Source organism: Lissotriton helveticus, chromosome 2_1, assembly GCF_964261635.1.
Source record: "Lissotriton helveticus chromosome 2_1, aLisHel1.1, whole genome shotgun sequence".
NCBI lineage: Eukaryota > Metazoa > Chordata > Amphibia > Caudata > Salamandridae > Lissotriton > Lissotriton helveticus.
In genome coordinates this window covers 786,587,567-786,609,867 of record NC_136059.1, presented here as the reverse complement: position 1 = coordinate 786,609,867, position 22,301 = coordinate 786,587,567, and the positions used below count along the sequence as shown (strand labels likewise).

At 46.0% G+C, this 22,301-nt stretch overlaps 1 protein-coding gene across 7 annotated transcripts in view; it reads right to left on the bottom strand.

Moving 5' to 3' along the window:
* The window catches only part of APC (APC regulator of Wnt signaling pathway), an 897,802-nt gene that overhangs the window by 251,105 nt on the left and 624,396 nt on the right, over positions 1-22,301 (bottom strand). For all 7 annotated transcript variants that reach the window (XM_078675503.1, XM_078675505.1, XM_078675507.1 and 4 more), the window contains one exon: positions 2,352-2,460. In XM_078675503.1, coding sequence (XP_078531629.1) covers positions 2,352-2,460 — 109 coding nt within the window. The remainder of the gene's footprint in view (positions 1-2,351; positions 2,461-22,301) is intronic.

Genomic DNA, 22,301 nt, shown 5'->3' with positions numbered 1-22,301 from the left:
GATTGTCCTCACATGTGAGAGGTGGCAAAGGAATCAGCAAGGAGGATTGTGTTGCCTCCTCATCGGTGAAAGGCACTCATGACCGGTCCCAAAAGCTGGTTGCGGGGTTTAGTCATACAGCTGTAAAAAATGTCACTGAAAAAAGTAAAGCCTGCTTGCTAATAACGTATCGATACCAAAGGAGATGATGGACGGAGCGCTTGAGCAAATCAAACACTCACCCCCAGTCAACTGATCTCGGTTTAATCCATCATCGTTCTTTAGCTCACTCCACCACCCGAGTTCAGGCATGGCCATATGCAAATCAGTCTTGACCCTGTGCCTCATGGGAACAGTCCAGCCCGAACTGCCAAGCCATGTCTTCCCTGGACCGAAAACAAGCATCCTTTTTTAAATTGTAAATGAATTTTTGTAATGTTTGCGACCCCAGACGAGGCATTGAATAGCTTTCTATGCGAGTAGCACGCTACTCACGAACCCAAGACTAGCAGTTAGTAGGTTAGTACAATCTTGGCTGTTTCATTTTTTCTTGGCATTTTAACAAAATAATTACCTATATAATTATTTTTATAACTCAATTTGCACTACCATGAAAATGTATTAACTTGATTGCTTTGTAAATACATTTATTAATCAAAGCCACTACTGTTTTGGCAGTACTTGTCTTATATAATAATTTTTCATCTACTCAAGACGCTATTGTGAATTCTGATACAAGGATCTGTACTAACACGTTTCTTTCTGAGAAATGTGCTTGGATTTCTTCTTTAGAAATAAATCACTAGTGAATATTAAGGATCAGAGACAGGATGAGGCAAGCCACATATGGCTTAGTACGCGACAACAGGGAATATCATTTTTAGAGTAAATGACAGCAAGATTATTTTTTTTTACAATTTTACCCATTAGGTTTCACGTGTATTAATAACTACACCCCTCCAATGGTTGGTTATCCCGATAATGTTCTTTTATAATAGAAACATTTACCATAAAAAAGTTTTGCACTCATTTATGATGTTGGGGAGAAATGCAACATCCGATTATACAGCATATTCCAAATATGTACTGAGATGATGTATTATTAATAACGCGGTTTTGGACAGTGACAATTTCTTCACTATTATGGTGGTCACTGGCAACATACCGGGTAGGAAATGCACACTGCAATAACATTACTAGAAACTGAAATGGTATTACGCTGAAAAGTTCCGGAGTGAGGACAATCAAATTTCTTTTGACCATTGCAAAATAACTTGGGTTTCCTATTTTCTTATTTTGGTCAGTATGCCGAAATCCTACACATGCTCTTTTCCTTTTGTGAGTTATAAAAAAGTACAGAAAATAAAAAGTTAAATTAGCAAAGGTCAAAATAATTTCAAATTATCGCAGACTATTTGAGATGAAAACATTTACTTTTTCATGAGACAAAACGTTTTTTTTAACAGCAGAGGACAAAAAACCTTTTGCAAGTCAATACAATAATTAATGATCTGAGCGGTTATTTTTCTTAAAACGAAACACTAGATTGTAATCCGAAAGGGTTAAGAAAATCAACCGCCACTAATTGCAGCCTGTGTAATACATACATGGGTCTCTCCCTGTGCCTCTCCACCTACTACTCTTCTTTGTTAGATGAGAGGTGAACCTCGCTAATACCTCAGTTCAACTGGTTGAGCCTCTGTTCTTGTAGGCCTCAAGTAATGGGATACGTTCAAGTGACGCATATTCCTCTTGCAACACGTTTTGTGACATGTAGGAGTATTGCAGAAAAGAACTTGAGGGCGTCAACTGCTGAACATAATTGCTAAACACTGGAGAGGGGCCATTTGGCCCTGGAGCTGGTACCCACCTCTTACTACCTCGGGCCACGCACATTAAGAACAGCACTGCCTCTCTTTAAGTAATTATGCGAACTGCACACCTATCAAAAATTGCACTATGCACTTTATTTTCGCTTGCTTGCCAGTTTTCTGCACTTTCAAACAGTTAGATCGTATGTGTCGAATATTGTGCAGGGTGTGAAGTACTTCAACCTTTTACTTCCGATTTGTATTCATGTTGTTTTACCTCTCATGTATGGTTTTAATTAACTAAGGCATGGATACTACATTTTTCACAAAATTACATCAGACGTTCGTTCACTATGCCTTTATAGTCCAAACCCCCTGCTATGGTTCACTTTTTTGATAGATTTCCTAAATATAGGTGTAAGGCGTATAGTCTATAGAGGTAAACTAACGGGGCTGAAGCTCCTCGGCCAAATCTAGCTTTTGTTGATGAGCATAAATACAGCTGTCTCAGCCTTTGCTCCCTCCCCCCCCCCCTCCTTCCCCCCGCACATTTCTACTCACATTTTCGGTCAGAGGAAGGCTATCGATCCGCTTGGTCAGATTCTGAAGCTGAGCATAATACCAGTCTTTCTCCTTCTCTTCCTTTTCCAGCTCGGCTATCAGCAGAGACCTGCAGAACAAAGGGGTACAACGGCCGAGATGATTTATAAAAACAACCGCGCGTTTGTATGCAGTAAATTCATACTTCGATTTCAATAAAGAGAGCGTTGGTTACGATTAACAGTGACGGGAGAATCCTGCTCGCATGTAGTGAAAGAGGCAGCGTTTTCGACCGCATTCTCCCCACATCTGCTGCTGCTGCAGCCTGCACTGCATAGTCAGAGGTACAGAGGACACTCCTGGCCTTGCCAGGCTTGCCCCGGGCAGTCGATTGGCGCTGGACAACAGCAGCTGAGCGGACTAAAAGCAGGAGCGCTGGAGAAGGCCGGGCAGTCACAAACAGTTACAATTAGAAGAGAGGGCATGCTGGGAAAAGCACTACGTACATTTATTTTTGTGCCAAACAAAGCTGCATTGGCAAGGTCAAATAACACAGCAAAGGCAACTCGGAGGAACCGTTTGCATAACTGGCACGTGCTGCGTTTGTCTGGTTCCCACGAGGTGTTTTTTTTGTGGCACTGCTCCCCCAAATTAGGGCATTTATCTGCTGATTAAATTGAAAACATTTGCAAGTGATGACAAGCAACCGGAGTTAGCAATAACTAGAGTGATCACCTCACAAGAAGGTGAATTATGGACAGGGACAGCAAAAATTCAGGACAACGGTTAAACATTCGGGACAAAAGATCATTTTTACTGACACATCTGAGGCGGTTGCGCGATTATAAAACAGACAGTTGACAAATCCTGCCCACTGAAATCCAAGAGGACAGCTTTAAACCTAGTAAAAAAAAAAAAAATCAGATACACTTTCACCCTTCTGAAGGCATGCTGCTAACTTGTCTCAATCTACTCGACTGGGTGCGAGGAGGGAATGCAAGTAAGTAATAATCCCCACTGACCTTCAGGTCCTCAGACGGTCATGGTTACCCTTAGGTCTGAGTCCTATTCACTCTGATTGACCCATGACAGCAAGGTTCTAGCTCATCATCAGTTGTTCCTAAAACTACCCATTGATCCTCAGTACCCTTAAAACCATTTCCACTCTCTGGTCGTCTGAGAGTACTGCTCAGAGTCCTCCTTGAAGGCCCTGCTTACACAGAACCCAGGAGGCTTCTGCTCACTTTTAGGTATCCTTGCAATTCTATTCGATCCCTGGTATCTTGAAATCCTCCTCAGCCTTAGTTCCACTTAGATCCCTGTTCACTGTTAGGCCCTGTATCTCTTGCTCACTCTTACCTGGAAGCTCTTGCTTACCCTCGGGTCAGTAAAGACCTTGTTCACCATGAGATTCCCTGACGCTTCTTTTCACACCCAGCTCTCCCGGTACTCTACACACTCAAAGATCTTGCAGTTCCCACTCACCACTAGATTTACAAAGCTTCTTCTAACTCATAAGCCCCACAGGCTCACTCTTAGGTTCCCAGCATATGCTGTGCTCAAAGTTGGTCCTCCAGGCTCCAGCTTATGGCCAGGCCTCAAAGGTTCCGACTCAATCTTAGTTCCCAGTACTACTCACTCTGATTAACCTCATGTTCTGTAGCACACATCACACTAAGGTTCCTGATGTTTCTTTGCCTTCAGCCCCTGAGGCGACTGCTCAACTGCAGGTCATTAAAGTTCTTCCTCTCTTTCCGGTCCCTGAAGTTCCTGAGCACACTGCAGGTCACTGAACGCCCTGGTCACTTACATGTGCATAAACTCCATGCCGACACGGTTTACTCAAAGATACTGTGTGATCTCCAGATTTACTTTTTCTCGCTTTCCAGGTGTTGACTGAAATATCACTCCACTGCATGAGAATAATGTCTTCTTATCCCCAAGTGCAGCAGTGCTTCAGGAAACTCAGGCTGTTTGCCCCGTCTGAAGGGGCTGTGAGATCACTTAGCATCTGTCATCTACCCATTATAGTTGGCTGCCTGCAGTTGGAAGCTTCCCAAGACTACTTTTCAAGTCAATGGAGTCCATGAGAATGGCCAAGAGCGAGATAGGTCAAGATCCCATTTTGGAGGTCTGAAGCAAACCGCACAAAAACCTACCACATACAGTCAGATATACTAGAAAGTGTTACTCTAACCTATGAATAAAACAAGTTTCCCAGGACAGAGGAATTACATTATTAAACAAACATGGAAAACCCCTGCATGATTTAAGTGTCTATTGCAGATGTTTCTTTGCAAACGTTAGGTCAAAGTTTGGACTCTGGCAGGGCCAACTCATCCTTTCAAGACTTAAAATTGTTACCACTGACAAGAGTACTATCAACGGATATATGAAGGCATTACAAAATGCCATTGCTAAGCTCCTGCATGTCATGTGTGACACCTCTAGATATACCTAAAAGTGAAACTACATTAAACCACATGCCCCAGAATACAATGCTCCAGTGGTGTAACAGAAAATGATAGCCCAACCTACAGAACAGGATGAGGGCCCCTAAGTCTCCCATGTCTCACAGATAATCATCGACCTTTGGCTGAATGGGCGCCCTCTGAAAGGTGGTCCCCTGCTCCACAGTGCCACAGGAACTGCTGGGCCCTCCATTAAACCCCTGCAATGCCCTGTTACTTTGAAAAATGATAGACCGAATGTGCCCAGCATGGCATGGAGACACACAGCATCTATGAAAGAGTGAAACCCAGTGAGCCCTCTTGACATCCCTCTTGCTATACTGCCTTCATCCTGACCAATCAATGTTCCTTGGCAGCACTCTATGATAAGGTCAGTTATCGAGCTTCGCTGCCTTAAGAATGAGGCTGATAAGGCCCGTCTTGCTTGCGTAAATAAGGTTTTTCAGGACAGACTGGCGTCAATCCTGGTTGGTGTAGTTTTGTAAAAAAAAAAAACGTACCCAGTACAGTGCATAGCACTGCCTTGCATTACTGTCAGGTAGGCATTACTTAGGCGGTGCATGGGCGTTCCCACGCATCTCAATGTAAATCCATATTTACAAAGACTAGTAAACAAGGGTTTCTTCCAAAGTGGTGTGCCTATCTGAAGTAGGTGTAACGAGGAGAAATCTCTTTATTCGTCCTCCTTACTTCGTCATTGTGTGTGACTAATTCTGCAGCACACAGGCAAAAAGGAAATAGCTGCAAAGGATAGGTTGCCCTTCCTCCACAAAAAATGTACTTGACCCCAATGTTTTGGTACTAAGCAGCCACAAGTGCCCCAGTGCTAGAAGAGAGCAGCACTGCACCATCTCTTTGAAAAAACGGTGTTGTGCTCTTTCAGTTTCAGGCAACACAGTGCAGAACTTCACTTGCTACGCTGTGTTGCATGAAATGTTAGTAAATATACCCATCATAAATGTGGCCTTGGGCACTGTACATCGCACTACATCCCTTTTGGCTAGGGCCACAGTACAAGAATAACATATACATGCAGACTGAAAATCACAGTTTGTTGGGAAATAAGGCTATTTTTCAAAGAATGAGGGAGAAATGTATGCAAGGGTCCAGCTCTGAGCATTTGTCTGGCAGGTTACTGTGTGGTAGGTACTACAAGATTCTGGGATTAGTGAACACCAGTTTTGTTATGTTAAATATTTTTAATTGTGCTCTTCGCGCTCCATTAACTGGAAATGTTGAAATAAAAACTGTACAGAAACACATGTTATAATAAAATCCCTCCGTTCATAGGCTATGCCTTCCTACTAGTGCGGCCTACATTGAACTCCTGAAGTGCTGTTACCTCAGGGTCTAGGCTGCAGAAATGATAGCAACGACTCTGGCAGAGCCGGCTTTAGTGCTTGTGGCACCCGGTGCGATAATCTTTGCTGGAGTACCATCGCGTGAAAGCAGACGCATAATGCAAAATGATGGGTTCCCCTGCAAAATGAAATGAGGGCCCCTGAGTCTCTCATATCTCACAGGTGTACATTGGCTTTGGGCTGTATGAGGCCTCCTGAAGGTTTAGGGTTCCTTGAGGGGTTGCCTCGCCCTCCACTGCAGGGGATGCAGAGGCCTTCATTGCAGCCCTTCACCAAAGACTTCCCTCTGCACATATTCTCTCACTATCAACCTTCAACGGTGCCCCTCATCTCTCTATAGATCCTCTCTCGTGAATTGCATTTCTTTTATAGTACTATTCAGCCCAATACAGGGTGTCGAAAGCGCTGCACCTCACACACACATTATTCAGAGACAAAGACATAAGTGTGTATGTAAGCATGTAATGTATAGGAAATGTTACTAAGACAATGAGGGCTGCAAGGCATAGGAGTCACGTGTCATCCATACTTGTAGGTACTATACGCAGGGCCACTGGAATTACGCAGTAGGAAAGGGCCAAACTATGCTGCAGGGTTGACTAAATTATTTGGCAAGAAAAGGGAAATTATGCCGCGTAATGTGGCAACTTTGGTGATAGTATTATTACATTATCTTCACATTTTTACACTTTTTAACACTTTCTGGTCATAGGTTGCAAATCCTTAGTACTAGTTTAACACCCAACTATAGCAATATGCAAAGGAAAGGTGACCAGTCAACCTTTGCAACACGTGTCACTGTTTTTGTAACCATTTGAGCAAGAAACATTTTTAAATTTGTTTTAATTAGAAGCTCAGATTATGCAGTTGATGGATTATACGGCAAATGCGGCAAATCCATAATCAAGCGAAAAACGTTGCAACCGCACAATCGCATTATTCCTGTGGCACTGCCTTTATGTTAAGAATGCTTGCCCTGCAGAAATACAAACTCAGGATTTAAAACATAACCTAGTGGTTGGGGGTTGTCTTTACTAAAAAGTATTTATTATCCAACGGAATTCTTTGATCTGCGTGTTACACTTTGTGCTTTGCAAGAGGAGCATTATACCTCTGTGCTTCTTTATGATTAGTCAAAACTAGGAATAGTGAAAACTCAGATCTCTCCAAGAGACACATAAATCACCTGAGTTAAAATAGAAATGTTTGTTATGGTCTGAAAATTGCAGGCACACAAAGCACTCAGAAGTCTTTTACTTTAGTCCTGTCGGATATTTCAAAATGAGGCAGTCCCCCAGCACGGCTCAAAAGCAGAAAGGCGTGCCCTAGGCCGATGCAGGAGAAGGCACACCAAATGCTGTAACTACAATAGGGCCCACTGTCATTCTTTATGTGATAATCAGCAGAAGTCAAAACGACAATGGGATTGGGACAGTCCACAGTCTGTGTGACGTCGGGGAGGACCTGCTGCAGTCTCAAGAGTTTAGAAGAGAAGAGCGATCTGGTCCCAACAGAGAGAACTTTTAAACTCTTGGGGCTTCTCGCACTGGAACAGCACAGCTTGCTGCAATCCCCAAAATTACGGACAAAAGGCGCCCGTAAAAAGGAATGATGATGGCCAAAGGATGTGATACCAAAATAACAGACAGTCTGTGAAATGTACAGTCGGTTCGTCACCCTAGCCAGAACCCCAGTAATCACAACGCTCCCTTCTTCTGTACATAAGATGGAGGTTAACTTGGCTACTAAGCCCAGTTGTCTTTGCAATCATATGGACTCAGAACCGTTTTAACGTATTCACTACGTTGCGCATCCAACAGTAATAAAAACCACAGGAACAGTCCAGAAACCAGAGAAAGGCCACCAAGTCGCAGTGTGAATTATGACTATGAGATTTTTGCTAGGCGAGGTAGAGGGTGCACACCTTCCCTTGTCAATCCATATAGATCTATCCTAGGGAACATAAATCATGCTGGGAGCTCTTGATGTGCAAGGCAAAGTGTCTGAGCCTTCATAGTGTTTTAAAGGAGAGCTAATGACTACTGATTAGCACTGAGATGAGAGACCACCTGCTCTTACAAGGTGATCTCTGTCCCCGCTCCAACTTGACTGATACCCTTTGAATGCTTCTAGGAAAACAAAGCAGAAAAAGACAAATTGCATTGTGTGCAATTGCATTTATGTATTGTGCTTCTTACCCATTAGGAGCGGTAGCAAGCACTATATAAATGCAATGAAGAGGAGAATTTTTTCTTTTTTAAATGGTTATACGGTGGTTCTGGACCAGACATGCCAGACGTTTCTGTCAATAGCATCGCATCCCGCATTCTGTTGGGGTGGAGCGGGCTTGTGGTTTTTCTTGTAAAAAAAGAAAAAATCTGAGTGGTGGCTAAAAAATATGAACCAGCAAAGTGGTATTGGCAAATAAGGTATGGGCAGTACTTTGTTTCTGTGGTTGCTGGTAGGTGGTCCTTATTAACAAGGTCACTGGAATTACGCAACTGGGACTGACCAAATTATGTGGGAACGTTCACTAAATTATGCAACAAGAATAGGGATACTATGCAGTGTAATGTAGCACATTTTGTGATAGTATTACTTCATTCGTTCATCATTTTTGCTCATCTGAGCTAAGGTTTGAATTCACTAGTATTAGCTTCCCACCGAAATACAGGAATAAACTAATGATTTACAGTCAACTTTTGCGTAAGGCCGTCCACTGTGCAGCAACACGTGTCGCTGTATTTTCAGTAACTTTTGATCTGTTCGAGCTGGAAGAACAAGTTACTTACCTTTGGTAACGTTTTTTCTGGTGGATACAGTATCTGCCTGTGGGTTTCTCACCTTTTGAATGATCCCAATGTGCAGCATTCCACGGAAATTTTTCTCCTTAGCGCTCCCACGTCGATGAGGACATCACAATAGAATGGCTCCGCACGCGACTCCGCGTCACATTGCTGGCCCCATTAGGAAACCTCGTCAGCGTGCTGTCAGTTCCACCCATTTTTTCTGTGCCTTCGAGGCAAAACAGGTGAACTAAAAATATTTCCACCAGTATACATAGTATACAATACACAAGCATATAAGGAAATACCACATCATAGTTATTTCGCAAATCTAAATAAGCTTATGATTTAAGCAGAAAAACACATAAAACAAAAGTACAAAAGATAATACAATCTTTACATTTTTCCGATGTAAGCACACAGGAAAATGAGAGGCAGTGGTGAGGACTCCACAGGCAGATACTGTATCCACCAGAAAAAGCGTTACCGAAGGTAAGTAACTAGTTCGTCTGATGGATACATCTGCCTGTGGATTCCTCACCTTTTGAATAGAATCCCCAAGCAGCCCTGTACTCGGAGGAGGGTGACTGCCTACACCAAAAAATCCTGTAACACAGAACAAGCAAAATGACTTTGCAGCTGTCAACCACAGGGACACCTCTAGCCAAGGCTGAAGAAGGTGGTTTAGCTCTGGTAGAAGAGGCATGAACAGCTTCAGGAGGCTCCTTCTTGGCAATGACGTAGCAAATCTTGATGCCCAGGATTATCCACCTGGACCGCGTTCTTTTGTGGACAGCCTTGCCCTTCATCTTGCCCACATATCCGATGAATAGTTGACCATCCAGCCTGAAGTCCTTGGTTCTAGCCAAGTAAAAGCTCACTGACCAATTGGTGTCCAAACGAAGTCCCTCCTCCTCCTTAGAAGGGTGAGGGTAGAAAGTGGGGAGGGGAGAAAGTGGGGAGGGGAGAAAGTAGGTAAGGTAATAGTCTGCCCGAAGTGGAATGGAGTGACCACCTTAGGCAGGAATGCAGCTCTGGTCCTAAGAACCATCTTATCCGCATGAAAAGATATAAAAGCAGGCTTGGAAGTAAGAGCCTGCAATTCACTGACCCTCATAGCTGATGTGATTGCCACTAAAAATATAGTTTTAAATGTGAGAAACCTTAAAGGGCAACTATGAAAGAGTTCAAAGGGAGTACCCATCAAAAACGTGAGAACTAGATTCAAATCCCACTGAAGCATAATAAAGGGAGTGGGAGGAAACCCTTTTAGTGAGACACTTAATGAATCTCATAACTATATGTGATTTAAACAGTAAGGGTTGACCTGGCAAACAAAGAAAAGTTAAAAAGGCAAATAAGTAAACTTTAACAGCTGCTACAGCGCAACCCTGTTGCGTCAGGGAAAAAGACAAATTCAGAGCATCAGATAAATGGGCATTCAAGGGATCTATTGATTTCTCTCCACATCATTACACAAATTTAGCCCATCTACCAGCATAGACCGTTTTGGTGGAGCGTCTTCTGGCCGATTAAATTACATCAACCACATCCAATGAGAGAGAGAAAGAACTCAGGTTGCCGTTCCATCTCCAGGCATGAAGGTGGGAAGAGGAGTAGGCCTAACGGCTAGGGGGGTCGACCTCGAAACTGGGGAACTGGGTTTGAGTCTCGACAATGACGCTGAACATCCTGAGAGTCTGGGCAAATCACTTAATCTCCCTGTGCCTAACAAAAAAATGAATGTGTCCTCATGTAATGCAACTGGTGCTATATAAAGTGCTCTGATACCCGATTCGGGTAAAGTTTGCGCAATATAAACTCTGTAAAAAAAAAAAAAAAAAAAGTGCAGGCTCTGGAGGTGGGGGTGTAGAACCTGCCCCCTGCAATTTCGAGAGGAGGTCTGCCTTGAGAGGGAGACAGAGACGGAGCAGAGGGTACAATGAGAGGTAAAGGTCTGTGTACCACACCCTTTGTGGCCAATCTGGGGCAATCAAAATGACTTGGGACAGGTCTTGGCGAATCTTCCTCCGAACACGAGGAATCAAGGGTATGGGGCAAACGCATAAATAAGCTGTGAGCCCCAATCTAACTGAAAAGAGTGCCCCAATGCTCCCTGCATCGGATACTGGGTACTGAAGAACGACGGACAGTGCGCCTTCTCATGAGTGGCAAACAGGTCCAACCAAGGAAACCCGCACATCCTGAAAATGTAAATACCACCTCCAGATGGAAATGCCATTCATGATCAGCCGAATATTGCAGACACTATCCACACGCACATTCTGGTCTCTGACCAGATGGTTAGCTATCACGCAAATCTGTTGGCCCTGAGCCCAGGACCAGCGTCGCAGAGCTTCTCTGATGAAGGTAGGACCCTAAACCTCCCTGTTTGTTGATATACCACATTGCGGTAGTGTTATCTGTTAAGACTTGAACCGACTGACCGCAAAGTGAAGGGAGGAGGGCTTTGAGAGCCAAATGTATTGCTCGCAATTCCAAAAGATGAATGAGAACCAATTTTTCTTCTGCAGACCAAAGACCTTTGACAACCAGATCCCACAGATGAGCACCCCGTCCTAGAGTGGAGGCATCTGTTATCACTGTGGCCACTGGAGAAGGAGGGTGAAACTGCTTCCCTTGAGACAAGTTGCCTAAAATACTCCACCATTGTAGGTCTGCTGCAGTGTCTGGAGACTCTAACCAATTCCTCAAGATCTCCTTTGTGTTGAAACCACTGCCTGCGGAAGCACCACTGGAAGGCCCTTATATGCCAGCGTACATGGCTGACTAACAGAATGCAGGAAGTAAACAGACTGAGCAGGCGCAAGGCCTTCAGGACTGGAACAAACGCTCCATTCTGAAACAGCGGAATCATAGCCTGGATGTCGTGAAACCTCTATGGAGGCGGAAAGGCACGACCCACTGTAGTGTCCAGTATCGCTCCGATGAACAGTTTAGGCTGAGAGGCTCCAGGTGAGATTTGGGTACATTTAGCAAAAATCCCAAGCTGAACAACAGCTGTGTTGTTACCTTCAAATGACGCAACATCTCTGGCGACTTTGCTTTGAGCAGCCGGACGTTCAGATAGGAAAACACAGGAATCCCTGACTTTGAGATGTGCTGCCACCACTGCCATCACCTTTGTGAAAACTCGAGGTGCGGAAGTAAGGCCAAATGGAAGGACTGCAAATTGATAATGCTGAGTCCCCAGCATAAGACAGAGATACTTCCGATGCGACTTCAGAATGGGAATGAAAAATACGCATCCTGTAAATCAATCGACACCATCCAGTCTTCCTTCACCAGCGCGAGCAGAACCTGTGCTAGGGTCAATATTTTGACTTTCTCCTGTTTGAGGTAAGCATTCAAAATTCTGAGGTCGAAGATCAGCAGCAAATGACTGTCCTTTTTGAGAATCAGGAAGTCCCAGAATAGCACCCCTTTCCTGCTCTGGAACCAACTCTATTGCACCCTTTTGAAGATAAGTCAACACTTCCTGCTGAAGAAGATAATGATGCTCTTCCGAGCATAGGCCTTGACAGGGAGGCAAAGGAGGGGGAAACTACTGGAAGGGTAGGGCATACCCATTTTCTATGATGTTTAAAACCCAGAGGTCAGTAGTGACAGACTACCAATTAGGTAGAAAATAGGCCACCTATCCTCCCACGGGACAAGCATGCTCTGAGATGCAGAGCACAAGTTGCTTCCCTGCAACAACCGTTGGAGAAGCAGAGGAGGAGGAGACATGTTGCTGGACAGAACCCCTCAGGCGACCTCTCCCCCTCCCTAAGTGAGATCTATAAAGGGTATCAGTCTGCTGCTGTTTCCCATCAAAGGACAGGTTCCTAAAAAAGCCCCTTAATCTACGGAACTGTCTATAGTCCCTAGGCTTAGACTGAAGCCCTAAGGACCTAGCAGTAGCTTTAGTGCCCTTAAAACATTGCAACGCAGAGTACGCCTTGGCTCCAAACAAGCGAGACTCATCAAAAGGCAAGTCCAACAATGTAGAATGTACATCCAGTGAAAAACCTGAACGCATTAACCAGGCATGTCTTCTCGTCGCCTCAGAAGACCCCATAGCTCTCACTACAGTCTGCAGTGTCCAGCCCAGATTGGATCACTTGACGAGCAGCCGCCTGAGCGTCTGTCAAAAGTTCAGAAAAGTTCCCTTTGATCTCTGTAGGCAACTTTGTGACAACCTCTTTTGCTGAAACCATGTCCTAACAGACAAGTGGCATTTGTGAACTTCAGTCATACTTTCTGACGAGAAGACCTTCTTCGCCGATTGTTTCATCCTTTTGGATTCTCTATCAGCAGGCGTGGATGGAAAAGACCCTGCTGACAATTTGGAAGAGCAGGAAGCCTGAAGAACTAGGCTTTCTTGAGAAGGATGTATGGACAAAAAAACTGGATTCCGAGGTACTACTTTATATCTCCTAGCCGCTATTTTCGAGACTGCAGCAGAAGACATTGGCTTCCTCCATAATTTCAAAATAGGTTCCATCAAAGCCTCACTGAAAGGCAACAATAGCTCCAACGCAGAAGCTGAAGAATGGAGAACCTCAGTGAGGATGTCAGTTCAGCCGATGGTAGCGGCAATTCCAACAAATCTATAGCCTTGCAAACTACAGCATGGTAGGACGTCACCTCAGGAGGTGGTAAACCCTTAGGACACCAATTCCCACAAAGGGGAGGTATCCAAGCCACTTGCCTCTTCCGGGCCTTCAAAATCAGGGTCAAGATCCACAGTTTGCCCCTTTGAGCCTCACTATATGATCTTACTCTCAGTATCGGCGGCACGGTGACTTTGGAGCAGAAGCCGCAGGAATATACAAAGGCCCAGGTAATGGAGCCGGTTGAGGACGGAACAGCGCCTGATCGGATCAGGGAGGGATTCATCCAAAGGGTCATGTTCCTCTTGAAAAGGCAACGGTGTCGGCAGTCTCGGCGCCGGTGGACACCAATACACTGAAGTCATGGGCATGAAAAGCATGAAAGGTGCCTGTGGAAAATGAGGAGGAAATCCACCCAGAAAATAAGCAAGGGGATCCATGGGGTCTGCAGCGCACCAGATGGAGTTGCAGCCCTTTGGAAAATGTTGAACATAGCATTCAAGAAGTGAGTTGGATCTGAGCAAGGAGTCTGGAAGGCTGGATACGCTGAATCCGCTTAAAGGGCTCTGAAGCTGTACGAGGAGGCACCAGATGTGGCTCCGTCTGTGGAGTAGGGGTTCTCAGCACCAGCACTGGAGGTGAAGTTGCAGGCCTTGGTGCCAGTTGAGCGATAAGAGACCTTCGAGTCAGAGGAGTAACAGCCCTCGGTGCTGGAACCGGAGATACCCCAGGGGAAGGTGTTGGAGACACCTCATCTCTAAGACATCTAGGACTTGAAGACACCGACTTCAGAGACACATCCTGCGACGAACAATGCCGGGAATCATGACGTTGGTTCTTCTTGTGCTTCTTAGAAGACCACAAAGTGTGAGGAGTCTGTGACTTCGACCAATTCCAAAAACTAAGACGACCCCTCTTCTGCTTCTTAGCTTTGGACATAAATAACTTGGCCTCCCTTTTCTTCACATTCATCTGTTTACATGATGAACATGTCCAGACAGTGTTATCTGAAGACAAGCACCAAAGACAATCTTCATGCGGGTCGGTGATGGACATCTGACCTCCGCATTTCCTACACAGCTTGAAATCTGCCTTCCTAGGAGACCTCGTCAGAAGCTACAAAGTTGCAGCGACCGAACCAAAGAAATCTCCCAGAAATGGAGAGCCTGGAAAAAAACATTGCACGTCGACAGCACGGACAAAAGGGAACTGACGTCAACACACCAACGAGGTCTTCTTATCCCTGACAGTGAATGTCGCAGGTACCAATCTCCAATGTAACATTTTGTACACCAGCTCCTTGACACCTGGGGACCCGAGTTTGAATCCAGCATGGCACTTAAATGAACACTGTGCTGTTCTGGGCAAATCATGTAATCTCACTGTGCCTACACTTTAATATGTGAGATGATAGTGCAAATGTGTGCAATTCAAAGATTTAAGCCCCCACTTGAGTTCACCTCTCAATGTACAGCGCGCTGTTCCTAACCAACTAGGTCCATTCAATATAAATATCAACACACACTTGTTTTAACATTGTGAACAGGTATTCCACTTATTCCGCTTTGCGAATGCCAATACCATCTGAGCTCTTCGTGACCCATCCTCATTTTGTGGCAGCCAGATATGAGCCCCACTTAATTTGATTAATCCCAGTACATGCGCCACATCAATAATGGGATTCATGTAAGGCTACTTCTCTGTCTGTGGGAGTACATTCATGTGCTAATTGGGCGATCCTCCCACAAATATCTTCGTGTCCCTTGGAACCATTTGTCTACATGTGGCTTACGTTGCTTTTACTAAGAAAAGACACCTCCTAATAGCGCTTCGGTGCTTTCTTTTCTGCGTGTCGGACAAGAAGTCCAGACACAGGACTCAATTGGTGGCATCTCGCAGACACCTGATGCTCGCAGCTCCGGTGGTGCTTAAATGTCTCCTGCTGGCTTTGCTAATGTGTGTTCTCATACTGGCTCAGTGGACGCCTCCACCCCATTGCGTGAAGTGGCAGCCTCACTGCAGTGCTGGCTTGAACTACCTGCACCCCCCTCTCGCCCGAAGATCTAGTCTGGTGGCGCACCTGCACACACCTCTTCTTCTCTTCAGTTTCATATTTGCCTAAAAATATAGCACCCACACATACTCTCACAAGGCTGACCAGGGCATCAATGCGGAGAAACAAAACCAACCAATCACCGTGAATTATGCATGCTATAAATTGCACCAAGCCGAAAGCATGCGAAACACTGTCAAATAGTTCTCAATAACAACCTTAGCGGAGGAATCTTAAACTGATTTATTGGCATGGCTTTTGCACATTTTACAATTCGATGTTCTTATTTTGGAAAAATGTTCACTGATGATGCGACATCTCTATCTAACAATGGCGGATGAACTCGACGGCGTGACTCACGTTCCCGGAAACATGCACGATGAACAGACTGTTTTCCTTTTACATGCAGCTTTGAAAAATACCGGCATTACTGCCAGTGCAAAGGTATTCTGCTTGTTGGAGTTGACAACAGTCAGCACACACTTATTACAGTCAGAATCTGTACTGTTTGCAGGTGATATTCTGTGCCCAAGTCAAATAACTATAATTTGTCAAACGCTGCTCAGCCAAGGAGCAGCTTAGATCGGCAGAAAGAGCAATTTACACCCTGTTAAAACACTGAAACGTGAGTATTAGCACGTTTTGTGCTGTCAGTAAACTAAACTGCTGCACTGCTGTCATAAGAATGACCTTGAGACACCGCTCTCTGGACGTCTGACAAGAGAAGCATTAAAGCCCACAAAAGTCAAGCATTCTGGGAAAGATGAAACAGCGTTTTCACAGTCCCGCCCCACGGCTTGCCCTTCCTGCTTCTTTGTTTCAGTGGAAATGCAGCATCGAACGGAAGCCGCTGTATCCAGGCCTAGAATTGTCTGCTCGAAAATAAACAAATACTGGCAAAGCAAATGAATATGTTTGACCTTGGCAAGCATGTATTTTCTACATATACATCCAAAATAATTTGGCAAAAATATAAAAATGAAGGGGTGGCACAGTAGCCCAGGTGCACCAGCCCTGGCACTGAAGTGTACTCTTTCTGGCAATTGTGCAAATTTGATCAGGTTAAAAACAAGCATTGGCATTGCCAATAGGTCTCGCTTGTGGGACCTTATAAGTATTTAGTTTTGCAGCACAATATGTCGAGTGGCGTTGCGTGGGTGAGTGGCGTTGCGTGGGTGAGTGGCGTTGCGTGGGTGAGTGGCGTTGCGTGGGTGAGTGGCGTTGCGTGGGTGAGTGGCGTTGCGTGGGTGAGTGGCGTTGCGTGGGTGAGTGGCGTTGCGTGGGTGAGTGGGGTTGCGTGGGTGAGTGGGGTTGCGTGGGTGAGTGGGGTTGCGTGGGTGAGTGGGGTTGCGTGGGTGAGTGGGGTTGCGTGGGTGAGTGGGGTTGCGTGGGTGAGATGCGTTGCGTGTGTGAGTGGCGTTGCGTGTGTGAGTGGCGTTGCGTGTGTGAGTGGCGTTGCGTGTGTGAGTGGCGTTGCGTGTGTGAGTGGCGTTGCGTGTGTGAGTGGCGTTGCGTGTGTGAGTGGCGTTGCGTGTGTGAGTGGCGTTGCGTGTGTGAGTGGCGTTGCGTGTGTGAGTGGCGTTGCGTGTGCGAGTGGCGTTGCGCTGTGTGAGTGGCGTTGCGTGTATGAGTGGCGTTGCGTGTGTGAGTGGCGTTGCGTGTGTGAGTGGCGTTGCGTGTGTGAGTGGCGTTGCGTGTGTGAGTGGCGTTGCGTGTGTGAGTGGCGTTGCGTGCGTGAGTGGCGTTGCGTGAGTGGCGTTGCGTGCGTGAGTGGCGCTGCGTGCGTGAGTGGCGTTGCGTGCGTGAGTGGCGTTGCGTGCGTGAGTGGCGTTGCGTGCGTGAGTGGCGTTGCGTGTGTGAGTGGCGTTGCGTGTGTGAGTGGCGTTGCGTGTGTGAGTGGCGTTGCGTGTGTGAGTGGCGTTGCGTGTGTGAGTGGCGTTGCGTGTGTGAGTGGCGTTGCGTGTGTGAGTGGCGTTGCGTCGATGAGTGGGGTTGCGTGGATGAGTTGCGTTGCGTGTGTGAGTGGCGTTGCTGTGTGTGAATTGCTGGTTGGGGGAGTGGGGGGGTGGGCGGGGGAGCAGCAGGCAGATGCGAGTGGAGCGCGCGCTGGAGAGGGAGGGGGTGGGAGGACTAGGCAGCGGGAGAGAGGGAGAAAGGAGCGCGAGGGAGGCGTTTTTAGATACATGAAGCCAAAATTACAAGTGAGCATGTTACAAAAGCAAACGTTACGTTACATGAGACAATAGTGACAGTTGTGCAAGTATCAAGAGCAACAAAATACAAGAGGTAGCAAACGATATGCAATAGCATATCTGAGGGAACACGGCCTGGAGGTAGCAAACGATATGTTCTTAGAGGAAACAAGCTTCTCGGCATTGCTGGTTGGGGGAGTGGGGGGGGGGGTGGGCGGGGGAGCAGCAGGCAGATGCGAGTGGAGCGCGCGCTGGAGAGGGAGGGGGTGGGAGGACTAGGCAGCGGGAGAGAGGGAGAAAGGAGCGCGAGGGAGGCGTTTTTAGATACATGAAGCCAAAATTACAAGTGAGCATGTTACAAAAGCAAACGTTACGTTACATGAGACAATAGTGACAGTTGTGCAAGTATCAAGAGCAACAAAATACAAGAGGTAGCAAACGATATGCAATAGCATATCTGAGGGAACACAGCCTGGGGGAAGCTGGCTGGGGAGGGGGAGGAGAAATGAAAGGAAGGCTGTGTTTGCGGGGAGAGAGAGGGGAGGTGCTGGTGTGGGAGGGGGGAGGTGCTGGTGTGGGAGGAGTGCTGCTTCGGCAAGGCTGTGTTTGCGGGGAGAGAGAGGGGAGGTGCTGGTGTGGGAGGGGGGAGTTGCTGGTGTGGGAGGAGTGCTGCTAGGGGAGGAGAAGCCCTGGCCGTGAATGCTGGTGCATGTTCACGTGAACTGCAAGAAAACGCCGGGCTGAAACCCCTTAGTTTGAAGAGGATTTTGCCGACATGAATTCGATCCTATCCATTCCTGCGGAATGGGACAGGCTCGACCTAAAAATGGATCTCGCATGGCAGGATAGCCAATGGATGACGCGGGCTGAACCATTCCGAATGCTTTGGTAGACGGAAGACCAAAGTAAAGTCTCTTATCCGAGAGAACTTCGAGCCCAATTAGCCACAGTCAAGTAATCATATGTCTGTCTGTACTAACTGGAGCATTTTCAATTTTAATAAGCGTGAGTATTGGGAATTTGATAGAAAACCGCAAAAGTGTACTAGCTTTGTATTATTGGGCGCGCAAATAGGATTTACACTGGCAGACAATGCACATTATTGGAATTGTGTAATTTTGCAAAACGTACAGGAACATTAGGGAAAGGGTGTAAAGTGATGGCTGCGGCATTTTGTAAAATAGTGTGCTAACAGGATACTGTAAAAAAAACTACAAAGTGCTGCCTAAAGAAATAAGGAAGCTTATAATATGCTTTAATTGAAAGAAAGGAACATTTAAAAATGTCAACAGATAGTGGGAAAATCCACGTTTTCGACCTCAGAATAAAGATTTCTGCGGTGGGTGGGGGCTGAAGTGACGTGAGTTTATAAAACGTTGTGTCTGGTGCTGTGGGTCTGGTCTGAAGCTGACAATAGGGGAAAAAAACAAGCAATCACTGGCAAAGCCACCAAGTCCCGCCTATGCAAGAGCTATTGGCAATGTTGTACACCAAAGTGGCTGCTGTTCAGCATGAACAAAAGTTAGTGGGGGTAAAGAAGAGTGGAGTGTCGTAAAGTGGAGTGGCATACAGTGGAGTTGGGTGGCGTAGAGGGTCATGGAGTAGCATACAACAGTGTTGTGGAGGGAGCAGAGTGTCAGAGTGGAAGGGCATAGAGTTGAGTGGAGTAGTGTCAGAGTTGAGTAGAGTGTCGTAGAGCGGAGTGTCACAGTGTCATGGAGTAGGTTTAGAGGGTGGTGCGCAGAGTTGAGCTATTGAGTAGAGTGGCGTAGACCGGAGTAGATTGTCAGAGTGGGGTGGAGTAGTATGTCACAGAATAAAGTGGAGTAGAGGCACACAGGGAGTTACCCAGGGAGTTGCGCAGAGCGTCAGAGTGGAGTAGTGTCGTAGAATGGTACAGTGGAGTAGAGTGCTGGGGAGTGACACAGAGTAGAGCGTCAGTGAAGAAGAGTTTGATGGAGAAGAGCAAGAGAGTGGAGTATCGTGGAGTGTCCGAGTTAAGTGGAGTAGAGTGGCCTAGAGTGAAGAGGCGTGATGTTCAGTGGTGCATATTAGATTGGCCTAGAGAGCATGGGTTGGAGAAAAGTGGTGTAGAGTGCAGTGGGGTTGAGTGGTGCAGAGGAGAGTGACGGAGAGGGAAGTAGCATAGTGTGGAGTCGTGCAGGGTAGAATGGAGTCGTGCAGGGTAAAGTGCAGAGGTGCAGAGTTTACTGGTTTAGAGTGGTGCAGAGTAGAGTGCAGTGGCACAGACTGCAGTCATGCAGAGTGGCAGAGTGCAGGCTCGCAGAGAAGAGGGGCGCAGAGAAGAGGGAGTAAAGTAATGGTGGAGAGAGAGCAGTGATGTATAATGCAATGGTGACAGAGTAGAATGTTGTAGAGTATAGCAGTGTAAAGTGCAGTAGTGCAAAGTAGTTGTAGGTGCAGTGGCATGGGGTTGGCTGGTTTTCAGTAAAGTGGTGTAGAGTGCATTGATGCAAGGTGCAGTGGTTTGGCGTACAGTGGCACAGCAAGACTGCAGAGGTGCAGTGTGGGGCAGTGTAGAGTGGAGTGGCGTAGAGTGGAGTAAAGCGGCCTAGAGTGCACTTGCATAGAGAGCAGTGGCATATAGTAGATTGTTTCAGAGTAGGGTGGTGCAGGGTATAGTGTTGCAGGGTAGAGGGTTGATTGCAGTGGAGTGACGCAGAGTGATGCAGAGTAGAGTGGCATAGAGTAGATTGTTTCAGAGTAGAGTGAAGTGGTGAAGTGTGGAGTGGTGCAGGAAAGAATGGCGTAAAGTGCATTGGCGTAGAGTTTAGTGTTTCAGAGTGGATTGGCCAATTCTGCAATGGTGTAGACTAGAGTGTAGTTGTGCATAGCACAGTGATGCAGAGTGCACTGGAAGAGTGCAGTGGTACACAGTAGATTAAATTGGCGGAGAGTACAGTAGAGTGGTCCAGAGTAGAGTGCAGTGGCATAGAGTAAAGTGACAGAGTGCAGTGCTGCAGAGTAGAGATCTGTAGAGTGCAATGGTGTAGAGCAGAGGTCTTCAAACTTTCAAACTGTGGGGCGCGACCCCCAGGGGTGCCCTGGAGTCCTGGCAAGGGGGGTCGCGCATTCCCCATGTCCCTGTAATTCAAAACGTGTGCTTTCCTTTAGAAAAAAGACAGCCCTCCTGGGACGGTGATTTAGATCGTTATCAGCTGCTCAATGAAATGAAAATGTAAAAGTGTAAAGATTGCTTGGGAGTAGTTCTGGCTTATTTTTTTGTTGTTTATTTGTTACTTCATTTAAATATATTTTCATTTATAAGCCCCGGGCTAAAAGAGGAAGCCGTGCTGGCAATTAGGCATAAGAACAGACGGCGAGCCACACTAGATGGTAGGGACTATATTAAAATAGTTGCCACAAGAATTCACTCAGTAAGATCTGGTTTAGTTAATCCAATCACTCCAAGCTTTGTGATAACAAGGATTTGGTTTTTGTGAGTGGAAGTGCAAAGCGTTAACAATTGGGCTGAGCAGTGCTTGCTTTAATTTTAACTGCATTTAGACAGCCCTCAGTACCCCTAAAGAGGTGTTGAAGGGACAGCTATGGAAACAATTTGCATTACAACCTTTGGTATTATTAAAATCTACGCTTTGAAAGCACCATTTTAATCGTAAAACTATTTCTACCTTTTACAGCACTCTGACACTGTGTAATGTAAGTATGAAATAATGACTTACATATTCGCAGTGCTTTCTGTCACAGGCTGTGACCTTGTAGCACTAATAATACACATCACTAGTCTCCACTGAACCAACCAAGATGTAATTCTGTGGCTCTCTGGTTACATGCAGACCTCTGCAGTGCTTTAACTAATAGAGGTTTCATAATGTACTACAGTGCATTTCCCACTGAGTAACAACTTTTTTTTATTTATATTCCATTTACTACACTATTTTTTATGTCGATACCTAATGGTAAAAGACCTCAAAAACGTACAGAGGGCCTCATTTATGAAAGTTGTTGCATCGCTGTGACAAAACAGCGAAGCAACAGTTGTTGATAGTTGTCGATGATGAAGAGTACAAGGTTCTAGAAATTTGTGTCAGAAGGAAGTCCTTATGCCTAAAAAAGTTTAACAAGGGGGTCTCGACACCAAAAAGTTTGAAGGCCTCTGGTGTGGAGTACAATAAAATAGAGTGGCATAGAGTATAGTGGCATACATTGCAGTAATGCAGAGCAGATTGGCATAGTGTGTATTTGTTTTGAGTAAAGTGGCAGAGAGTGGAGTGGCGTAGAGTGGAATACAGGGGCGCAGAGCGGAATAGGACGACGCAGAGTGGAATAGATGGGAGGAGAATGGAATAGAGGGGAGAAGAGTGGTTTAGAGGGGAGAAGAGTGGGATAGAGGAGAATAGAGGGGAGGAGAGCGGAATAGAGGGGAGGAGAGCGGAATAGAGGGGAGGAGAGTGGAATAGAGGGGAGGAGAGTGGAATAGAGGTGCGCAGAGTGGATTGACAGAACAGAC